Genomic DNA, 12,009 nt, shown 5'->3' on the forward strand with positions numbered 1-12,009 from the left:
TAGGGAAAGGGCCTCGTACAATTTGGTATCGGGAGTTATTGCAATTTATTGTAATCTTTATTACTTGAAATAATTGTACAAGTGGTAGAAGGCCCTTCTTCTATGTCACTTTTTCCCCTAGCGGAAACCGAGGTTGCTCGTGAGTATATGTATACACCCTGTACGATTCTAATGAAATTTCGAGGCGAGGGACAATTAATCCACCTCCCTTCCCTAGTGTGAACCACCATCCCCGGTGTGCATTTATTTCGGTCGGGAGGAGGAACCGACCTCGTTGTGCAAGAACGCAAACCGGGAGGATTTATGTAAGAAGAGGGAGGTGGCTCCTGCGATATTTCGCCCCAGTTCCGCGGCTAGAGAGCAGCCCGCATTCCTACGCAAATGCCAATTTCACGTCGAATTAGATAACATTGTGCAGTGTGTTTATTTTAGATTCCGCTTCTCTCCACATGCACGCACGTTGCCGCACCGTCGAGGCTCTTCCTTCCTTCTTCTGCCTATTCGAGATCTGTTCCTTACTCCCCTGGAGCCGAATCGCCTGCGCGCGCGCGCACGTGGCCACGGAAGCGGAGATTGTTTGTATCGGTCTGATCCCCTTTCTTTCTTCTTTTTCAATTCGTCGTTCCGATTTTATCTGGGGGCGAATGTTCCAATTACTGTCACTTCATTTATTTTACTTAATAAATAGGTATAAAGAATTTAATACAGACAATTTTATTATTAAGTTGATACTCTGATTACCATAAGAAACTTACTGTGTCTGGTATTTAAAAAATTGAATTCAATTTGGGCGTTAAAAAACGGGAGTATGTAAATAGGAAATTATGATGAAATCATACTATTTAGAGAAAGAGCTGCAATCTTACTGTTCAATCTATATCTATTGTGCAGAATTGTTAAAGTATATAAAAATTATTCTAATTTTTGAGGTGACGGTTGTAGGGACACTGGAGTTGCAATTAATTCTTCATATTTAAGATATAAAGCTATTTTTCTTAATGAAGAAGATGTTAAACAATATTATGTTCTAAACTGAGGAATTTAAGGTTAAATAATACGTGAAATGATTAAATGAAGTTACGGTACAATCTTAAGGTAGTAATTGGGACATCTACCCTATCATTGTTACACTGTTCCCTCTCTTTCATCTCTATCTCTCTTTTTTCTCGAGCATCAGAGACTTTGAAGACGAATCCACAAGAGGAAAGTTCATTTCGTTTGTCGTGCCACGCGATACGCGCGATCGAGCGTAAACAAACGCGCAATCGGTGTGTCCCCGCCCGAGAGATAAGCTTGTAATTGCGACGGGAGCGTCGTTGTTGATCGACGGGTAATTCGAGGGAAAACTTGGGATATCACCGCCTCCGAATTCTTCAGACGTGCACACGGTCCTTCATCGCTTATCTCACAGATCAGGTCCCGATCGATAAACTTCTGTGTATTTAGGCTCGTTCTTCCAGTATCGCAGGGAATACAAATACCTATTTTCCTATGGAGACCCACCAGAGCTCTTTTGGACTCTGTCGAGGTGACAAGAGGTTACTGTATAATTAGACGAGATGTTTATTTCATTTCCAACGCATTAACCGCAGCACAACATGGGTGGCATAATAGTCTGTAGTCAGATTACAATCTCTTATTGTTTCGTTAAAATCTCCCTTTTAGATATAAAATTTTATTGATTATACCACAGATATGGCCATAATCTAAGTGGAATGCACAGTAAATCCGCAATGAGTGTTCCAGGGTTCCTCTGCATTCACAAGAAGAGGTCCCCATGTCTAACGCTGACCTTTAGCACAGTGATTTGAAATTCTGAAGCCAATGATATTTGTTTGAGTCGCATATGACCATTAGTTTATGAAATATTTAATGTTGAGTGCCGAGGAGGAGCCTTGGAACACTCATCGGGGATTTACTGTATACGTTAGGTTGAATCACAAATAACTTCTCCAATTATGGGACGATCGATACATTAAGGAACATTTCTTTCCATGTAGCTAACGTTGACGTAATAGTTTTGTGTAATAGGTCCTTGAATAATTGGAGGATCTACAGGGTTGAGTCATCCGCAACTGTGTCCATCGTGCATTTCTTATAAGGACCATTTATTCATTTCTCACCACAGCAGAAGTTGCTCATGACCGACTTTTTAAGGCGCGGTTCCACGGACCTGAAACCTCGATGTGGGAGGGCATGCGTGTTAAAACGAACTTCAAGCATTCCCACTAGGATCCTCCAGTGATTTAATAAGGAAAACATGTGGAGTGTTGACGAACGAGGTCACGCAGGCGACCCGATGATTTATGGAAATGTGATCGGTCCTATCGGACGAAATACCAGATCGTAAGAAGCCTCTGTGATTCAGTTGTGTGTGTATCCATCGTGAGAATATTTATGAATGTGACGACTCGTCTGTGTGCTGTTTGTTGTGATGGAATGCCGAGCTTCGACTCTGTTCAAGCACCGCAGACTTTCTCGTACCAATTCCGTCGCGGCCGTTCCAAAAATAACCTTTAACCATAAATCTCCTAATTATTAATCCGGGCCACATTCGCTGTATAAAAGCGCCCCGCGGTGTCTCGTTAAATTCGATCTGTCGGAGACTGATTTTTCACATTTTTTTTTCTTCTGTTCTAATTGCCCGAAGACGATCCACCGGATGGTAACACGATCGGATGACCCGGTGGATTAATTTCCGCTCTCGTCCTCGAATTCAGCGCATTCCTCGCACGCGAATCGCCCTCACTGATGGTCACGCTTCTTAGCCGTGTGGTAAACGTTAACGAATTAGCGAAACTTGTTGATACATGCGCCCCGGGTCATTTCTCACCCATACCGAACGGATGAATTGAAGTATCGTCGAAACTTTTAGCTCTAACTGTAGGCTTAGGTTCTGTGGGTTTCTAGTGACCCATGTTCATCATCTGGGAGTTAAAGATTGCGTCAACTATCATTTGACTCTGTATAGACTCGACTTAACGTTTAACGTACTTGTACAGTTAATAGGAGCAGTTATAGTACGTATACACTAGCAGTCATAGATGTTCTCTGTACCAAAAAGCAATCCCTATTATAATTCTTGGCTTATAAGGCGATATATATTAAACTAAACGATAAGATACTAACTTTTCACTGATTAAAAATATTGTTGAATCTTGGCAAATTCTTGAAAAATAGATTGCTTCTCGGTACTGGGATTAAATGTATTTAATTCTCAGAGTGCAGCCCATCAGAGCCCCGACGTCTGGGTCAATCGTAACCCGTGGGAACACAGCTAGCTTATCGATACTGAAATTAAATTTATTTAACTCTCGGAGTACGGGCCGATGGTTGGGTCAATCGTGACCCGTAGAAAAACCTCTTAATTATTTTCCTCGTCGTTGTGTAAGTAATTTCGGTGATGATTTATCCGACGGGTCGCCGTTGACCAGGCCACAGGATGACGAGGGTTATATATGTGCGCGCGTGTTAATCGGCTTGGGCCCCGCGTTCTGTGGAGTTCACGCCCACACGGGCCCCGCGAGAGAGAGACTGTTAAACGGGGAGAACGTCTGTCTGATAACTGCGCGCGATTACCTGGCGCTATTAAAATACCACGGATTCTTGGCCGATGGCTCACAGGGCCCGCGAAGATCAGGCCGTCACACCACCTTGATCTTGCCTTCTTGTTCACCGAACAATAGCAGCCTCTGGAGAAACGTGGGTGTGGTATCCATATTGGTCTCTCCAGGGTCTGCTCGGAGCCGAGACTTTCGAGTTTAAACCATGGTCCTTGTGTCTAGGTTGCACAAATGCCATTGTGCATTCTTTCTGGGACACGTCGATTACCAATTCCATGCGCTAATGACTCAATGAGACTGACTTGTGATCTGATGATGACTCAATGAGACTGAACTGTCGTGTGCGTGTGCTAACATCAATTTATAATTGAATTCTGTGTATTTTTAAGCGAATATCTAGTAATTTAACTGAAAAACGTTGAACTAAATTAACTAGAAAACTAGGTCTAGACTTCGATATCACAAAATGGCAGGAAAACGTTTAAATTTGAACCGATTCAATATGATGCCAGCGAATCAATCGTAATTGAATTTTGAGTATCTATAACCGAATATCTAGTAAATTTAACTAAAACAGAATCAAACGAAAAAACCTAGAAAAAAAGGTTTATCTGCAAGTCGATGACATGGCCCCAGGATCGAGCGGCGATCGCAGCGGCCGTGTGCAAAGGGCAGCGTTCCCCAGGGGCCGCGTGGTGGGGGCTGCAGACGACAGGACGAGTCGAATGAATGAATGAATCTTAAGACAGTCGCGTAAGAGGGGCATTCACGAATCTACGGGCTCTTTTCGGCAACGAATCTCCTTCGTGCGGAGAGAGAGTATCATCTACCGTGCGTGTGTGTATGTGTGTATATATCTCTGTACATATATCAGATCGCGTTATTTTCCGGCCTCGATCATGTTACACATCCCGACGATCTATGGATCCTGACGTGTCGTCGTGGTCGTCAGGATCGATCGAAGGCATCGAATCTGCCGACACGTCGGGCTTGAGGACACGATGGAGGCCGCTTTCTTCGGTGAATTGAAGATCCCTGGATCAAAACGATTTCGGTGAATCCTCTCAAGTGTATGGACTATCTCGAGTACGTTTCGATCGTACGAACTTGGACCACGGTGTGTGTGTGTGCTCTATTTTTACATATATATATATATATATATATATTGTTTCTAACCGTACACCTCCGTTATCGGAACCCTCGATCGATCCATGGAGGTCTCGTCCAGAAGAAGCTGTTTCTGGCAGCCGTGGCTCAACACGGAGAACTTTCGATCGGTCTACGGGACCGTCGGTACGTGCTGGTAGCGTTTTTCGAGCTGATTTTCTAACGATCTATGATTATGATCTATTTGGGAATCGTTCATTGAAGGCTGGGGAAGAGTGTGATCCTCGTAGAAGGTTGTTTCGATGAATTTTGGAAAGAAAGTTGGTTAAACGAGGAACCAGGTTCCATTCATCTTTTCCCCGCTCTTTGTGCCTCGTCCTTTGCCTTTAAACCAGTTTGACCGTCCTCTTCCTGACGATCCTCTCACGGCTATTAGGCACTTCCTGCCCCATCCTGGGAACCTGACTCACCTCTCCGCTGTTCCTCCCTACTCCTACTCTTCGCGACTGCTTCGCCAATTCTCGAGATCCTTCGGAGGGTTGCTGGAATCGCGTATGGTCGAGACCTGTGGTTTTTACAAACAATTTGTATTTATTATATGTTTTTTTTAGTCGATGGATCTTTCATTGTGGTAGATTGATACAAGGCAATATTAGGGCTGTAAGGGTTGCACGAAAGCTGGACCTTTCTCCTCGTTTTATCGCAGCTTTTCGTCGGGAATATTGAGATCGACACGAGAATATGAGATTTATGCATTTATAATATATAGTTGGTAAAAAAAATATTTGCACACATCCAGGTTTTTTCGAAAATATTTTAATAGATTATGATATAAAAATATATATCTTTGAATTTCCTTCCAGGATTTTTTATTATTGTATATTCTCTATTCATTGACAAACGTCTACATTTTGCATATGCGTTCGTTGGAGAATTTTTCTCGCGATGCATTTACAAAAGGCCCAGAAAATAGTCTGTAACACTTTAATTGGACCACCCGTATATTCAAATGTCTCGGTGCAGGATTATTAGATGCAAAAATAAATAGTCCACCATTCCACTTCCCTTAAAAAATGGTAAAGAACTTCAAAGACCAAGAACAAATATCACTGAAGTCACCATAGTTTTCTTCCTAGAAAATAAAACGTATTCAATTTATAATAACTACACACGGTGGATTACTTATTCGCACATCCAATATATGTGGTTAAAATAGTATTTCCTTCCTCTCTGAAAGAAATTAGAAGAAACCAAATTTTTAATCTCATTAACCCCTGACTACTGAATGAAAAACCATCCCTTAAATGTTAATATGTCTTCTCCTATTTACCTGTATACTTGCAAACTTTACAATCAAAATTTAATGGTCTCTTATGCTCTATAAAATGGTACAATAAAATGACTAAAAATGTATTTATTTATTTATTTAAAAAACAAATGTTTAACAACGTTTATTGCACAGCACAATAGGGTATAAAAATCCATTAAATTTCCATTCTAACAGTTTGTTTTATATCTGCTATAGTTTCCAAGATACACAAGAAAATATGAAAAGACACATTTACCTTCAAGGGATGATTTCACCCCAAAGAACAACTATCATCCAAAACGAAAAATTATCCAATCCTTTTATCGAGGTCCCCTATAACCCTGCTGAGTTTAAAGAAATGGTGGTCTGTAGTCAAAGGTTTAAATATGAAAAAATCATGGAACGTTGTACGATACTGATAGAGGATATTCGATATTTTCCAGAGGAGAGACCGAAGGCGACGAATCTGCACCGGAAGCCGAGCAGCGCGTGGCGCAAAGATCGTAGGAGGGATCCCATCCAGAGCGAGGCCCTCGACATGTCCGCAGCCAGGGTCCATCATCATCATCACCATCACACCAGGCCGAGCGTGATCGTGCCAACCACGCCGCAGCCTGGTAAGAGCCATAAATAATACAGGGTGTCCCAAACCAGCTTCGACTCCGAAAAATGGCGGGTTCCTGGAATAATTTGAAAGAACTTTTTCCTTAGCGAAAATGTTATCCGAGGCTTTGTTAACGAGATATTAACGAAAAATCCCGACCAATCAGAGCGCAAGTCTGTCGGCCAAGGTCTGATTGGTCGGGGTTTTTCGTTAATATCTCGTTAACAAAGCCTCGGATAACATTTTCATGAAGGAAAAAGTTGTTTCAAATCATCCCAGGAACCTCTCATTTTTCGGAGTCGAAGCTATTTTGTGGACACCCTGTATAGAGAGAGGGAGAGACAGAAAAGAAGACGGTTGTTCGCGTGGCTCTCTGGCTCCAGATTCGTTAGGCGTGTTGCGTTTGTTCCGCGGTTGTAGAGGGGGAGGCTCTCCCCCAGCCAGCCCCTATTGTCCCAGAGCGAGGGGTGACTGCGTCCTATAACAATGCACCGTTGATGCACGGGGCGCAGATGCGCGGCCAACCCAGCCCACTGAATTCTATGTTCACCGGGATCTCCCTATTTCGTAGAATTCCTTGGTTCTCTGGCTCCTTGGAACGACAGCTTTACTTTGTGCTGGAAATGCAATTACATAATTTTTAATTTTTCATAAATAAGAAAAAGCAAAGAAAGATGAAATACGCTTTCAAAATTACTAGATCGTTTATTTATTGGGAAAGGGAGATGGAACGGCTGGGCCCCCGTCTGGACCAGAGTTTTCAGAGGACGTGTAGTATCTGATTTTAACTAGGAGTTCATGTCAGGTCTAGAAAGCAAATCTTTTGTTTAAAAGGAAGGAAGCATATAGGTTTACATTATAAACATCTGCCTTCTGTAGGTTAACATTGCAGTTGTCCTTGAGTAATTAATAGAACGGAGAGTATCAAGGGAATTATGGTTTAAGGAACTTTGATATCTAATGTTCTCTGTGTGTTTCATAGAATTTAAATTGTACTAAAAGAAGTTAGGTTATGGGTCCACTGTAATGGAGCCCCAGTGATACAATTGCAGTAATTAAATTCGGGATGTTTATGCATCTATAGCATCTCCCAAATTGCTAATAAAGTTCAACACTATTTATTATGTATCATTAGTAATAATTCGTTACTGAAGCAGTAAAACAGCTAGTGTAGGATTTACAGTTATATTCGTCAATGTTTATATATCAGTATTTAAAATTGTACATTTGCATGAAGTTCCACAGTCTAGTCATAATGATAGATTGTTGGACGAGGATTTTTTAATAATAAGATTTTTATTTACCAGGAACCACGATCGAAGACACGGCAGGGACACCCACGCCAACCCTGACACCCTCAGCAGCCACGGGAGGCCAGAGGACCGGGGTGAGAACCGTGGGAGGGGTAAGCGACCCTGCAATAGACGAACACTTTAAACGATCATTGGGGTTGGAGGAGTACGCTGCAGTCTTCAATGCCACCAGCAACGACAAGGAGGCCGGCCTTAGTGGTATAACCATACAGCCAAATTATACAGGGTGTCTCGGCTAACTTTTCCACCTGAGACAATAGCGATGCTTTAGGTTAGGTGAAATACAATCTGTACATAAAATCATGGAAATAGACTGTGGATATTTATGCATTCATAGCATTTCCTGGAGAATTCAAATATATTAGCTGTCTCAATAAGTAATTCTCCATAGTTCCAATATATTTTTGATCCAGAATATCTGCCCAATCTTCTTTTAAAATAGGATTTTCATTAGTCTATTAAGAGTTTCACAAAAAAAATAGTAGACTACTTATTGGTGCACCTTTAGTATTACTTCCAATACAGAAAATACCATCTTATCCAATTTGAATTTTCATACATTACTCTCTAGAACTGTGAATTTCCATAAATATCCCCAGTCTATGTCTATATAAGTAATTATGTAATGTCGACAATGTGACTCACCTTTTTTTCTCCGGTTTCCCGTAGTGGACGATCACTTCGCGAAGGCCCTGGGCGACACCTGGACGAGGCTGCAGGCGACCAGTCGGCGCAAGGACTCCACCTAACTGCCGGACAGTTGACAAGAGTTCCCCAGGATCGTCTTGCACGTCGAGTACACTCGTTCCAGTCGATCGAATCGAACTGGATCAGCTTGGTTCTCCGGTTCGACAGTGTCCTGTGTGCCTGTCCTCGGTCGTTTCATGAAAACTCGAGCGTGGACTGACCACGACGACGACGACGTAGCTGCTCGAGAGCTCCTCGCTGGTCCAGAAACGACGAGGACAGGCGACACGTGCCAAAGATTATGAAAAGTGGCCTGACAATAAGCAACCGGACGAAAAGAAAAAGAAAAAAAAAAAGAAATCCTGGAAATATATATTTTCAGTCACTTGATTCAAGGGCCATTTTCATGATCACCAGCGGCACGTACGTTGTACATATATAGGATGGGCGTATTCTCATGTTATGCCATCGTCGCGGCCCTGGCCGTAAGGCCGCTACCTTATTTATTACGATGTTCCATACTGCCTCGCTAAATAGTTGTGTAGGATCCGTTTACGTTCCCCCACCCCGGGTGTTATTCTGTGATCGATCGCGTGCCACGATAATGGAGAACCGCAAAAGAATGAAACCAAGGTGACACCCCGTGTGACCGGCGCGTAAACGGACGGACGTGTATATGTAACGATTACTCGCATAAATGTTAACGTTTATATATATATATATAGATATATTATATATATTATACACGTATGATTGTAATTACACGAGAGTGCGATCGAGACACAAGAAAGGGTGGGAGTAATCGCGCGCGAGAACCGTATATAACGAATCGTGTCGTCGCACAAAAAAAAAAAATATGCTTGTAACCACGGGCGAACGATACCTAAAACACACTTGTACGAAAGAGAAAGAGGGGAGGCTACATAAAGTGACTGGTAAACAGTTTTAAAAAATAACGACGAAACCCGGGCTTGCCGTTTTCTTGCGTGTATCCCATCATTTTGTCGTTTCCGAGGCTTCGTTTCGGTTCTCCTCCCCTGTCGGTGGTTTGCTAAGAAGAGTAGTACTGATTTCAAATGGTGCTAGGAAGTCCACGTAAAACCCCAGCACGCACAGAAGTCAGTACCTCTGCCTTCTTATATCATCCTCCTCATGGTGGTCTCCTTTTTTCGTTCTGTACAGAGCTGATGCTTTTTGTTGCCTTACAAAAGGTTTCACACTGGTCAGCGGGCAACGACGTCGACGTTGTAGACACCACTCGCGCCTAATATATTCGATGTAACTTTTGAACACTCGGTGTTTCCCCGAAATCGCCGACGGTTAAGGGGAATTTCTTGAACGTGTTTGGACAGTAGGCAGACAGGCGACACTTTGAAGGATGCATCAAAGAGTGTAGGGTCTCTGGACGCGCCCCGCTTTGTTGTGTCGGTAGGTGGGCCCAGACGGCCGAGCCAGACATACTGTCCCAGCGAGCGCTCGGATGGCTTCCTATATGCAGGCAGCCTGTTCACTTGCCGTAAAGCAAAATGGTAACTTAATATTAGACTTGAATATAAGTACGGTAATCCCACACCAGAGTCCAAAGTAAGCCTACACCTACCCGCCGGCCCGTCCTCTACCGGCCGCTGAGCCAGGCCAGCCATCTCTGGACCTCCGTTTCCCCTCACGAGAACGCCCTCGAGCGTAATAATACGACGGGATACTAGATATCTGCTCTCTCTGTGCTCTAGGTGCAAATTGCGACCACCTATGCTTTGTCAGTCTCTGTCTCTATCTATCTCTTTTTGCTGTCGTCGCCTCTTGCGTGCTAGTATCTTCTTCCTGTCAGAGCCTCGTCTCTGAAGACTCTCTGCTGGACCAGCAGGATCAATCGACTCCGTTTCTGTTCTGATCCTATGAGCTCGGTCATCTGTTTTTAGGAACATCATGGTGTGACTGGTCCATTTTGTTTCCCATTGTATGCTATATGTAATTTATATTCAAATGTTTATTGGTAGGTTGCTTGAACCATAATCGTGATGAAGATGTAATTGGCGATATTGTATATTTCTGATAGGTGGTTTTTATTCAACTTTGGACAATTGGTGTGGTATGTAGTTTGGTATTCAAATGGTTGATTTATTCTTAGGTTGTGTGATGGAAATGGATGACTGGAAGATACTGTTTGGAATGAATGAAGATATATTGATTGGTGGTACCGTACATCTGAAGAGGAATACCTCCTTGGTAAGAGAAGGTGAATATTAGACGCACTAATAAGTAATCAATACTATGGTTTTGATATGGTAATTATACAGCTTGAAACTTCTGTTCACTAGAAAAGGTGGCACACAATGGAAAGGAACAAGGAATACTGTCAAGATAGCATACAGATTTTGGTTGTTTCAGAAGAGATAACTAGACTGCGGATTTTTATGCAAAATAAAATTTTATAAAGTAATTCTTGAAGACAAGAACAAAAGTAAGAATTTCTATCTTCTTTTCAATGTTATTGAGTTAAGTTTTGTCTTTTATTGTATTTCACAGAGTCCTAGAGTTTATAAATGCATAAAATCCGCAGTCTATACATAACCAAGTGAATCACTTATTGGTCCAACCAATCTTCAGTCTCTCCATTTTTCTGACATCTTTATACTTTAAACATTCTAGACCCCAAAAGGCAAAATCCTCGGTCATGCCCGTTCTAGATCTTTGGATAAATCACTAAGAAACATCGGTTCAGTTGTTCCTGCAGCCCACAATTCTAAGTATCATTTCATTCAATGTCTTTTGATCCTTTCAACTACTACATTCTCAAACTCTAAACGATTTCAGGTGCCTCAGCGGGACATTTGATTGGACCTTCGAGGAACCGATCTATCCGGAGGTCGACCGCTTTTCTGAAACCATGTACTGGTATATCGTTCATATTCATCCGAGAGATTTTTCTGCGAATACCTCGCTAGAAACCCGATAGCCCAGCCCCGTTTTTCAACCTCTTTCTCGTTCCAGGTTTAAAACGGGAGCAAGTGTTCTCCGAGGTGCGACGACCTTCGCAGCAAGAGGAACTAGGATAAACCAGTCGTCGTCGTTGTGTCTCTTTAGAAGTAAGCTAATCCGGCCGCGTGTATCATGTTTGGAGTCCCTTTAAACGACACCGATACCTCTGTCTCGCGGACCAAGAACTGGCAGCGGTGTCGATTTCGACGACGACCATGTCAATTTCACGCGGCGACAGATGCGCACACGGAAGCAAGCTCTCCTTCCCCTCTCCCGGTGGGTATCGTCCCCGTGAACGTATCCTAGTTAACCAATTAATCGACGTCCACACGCGGGGAAAAGGCGCAGCTGAAAACAGGCGACGGGAGACAGATGCTCGTGTGCCTATTTCCCTGGCAGGTGTTTTCATCGGTCGTTAGACTTTTATCCGACAGCTTTTCCGTTTGT

General features: G+C 42.8%; 1 protein-coding gene across 4 annotated transcripts in view; it reads left to right on the top strand.

Annotated features, from left to right (window-relative positions):
• The window catches only part of LOC107187355 (transcription cofactor vestigial-like protein 4), a 12,047-nt gene extending 2,486 nt beyond the window's left edge, over positions 1 to 9,561 (top strand). For all 4 annotated transcript variants that reach the window (XM_015575428.1, XM_015575429.1, XM_015575431.1 and 1 more), the window contains 3 exons: positions 6,423 to 6,596; positions 7,891 to 8,094; positions 8,566 to 9,561. In XM_015575428.1, coding sequence (XP_015430914.1) covers positions 6,423 to 6,596; positions 7,891 to 8,094; positions 8,566 to 8,645 — 458 coding nt within the window. In that variant the 3' untranslated portion in view covers positions 8,646 to 9,561. The remainder of the gene's footprint in view (positions 1 to 6,422; positions 6,597 to 7,890; positions 8,095 to 8,565) is intronic.
• Positions 9,562 to 12,009: the final 2,448 nt, after the last annotated feature.

Source organism: Dufourea novaeangliae, unplaced genomic scaffold (assembly GCF_001272555.1).
Source record: "Dufourea novaeangliae isolate 0120121106 unplaced genomic scaffold, ASM127255v1 scaffold113, whole genome shotgun sequence".
Classification (NCBI taxonomy): domain Eukaryota; kingdom Metazoa; phylum Arthropoda; class Insecta; order Hymenoptera; family Halictidae; genus Dufourea; species Dufourea novaeangliae.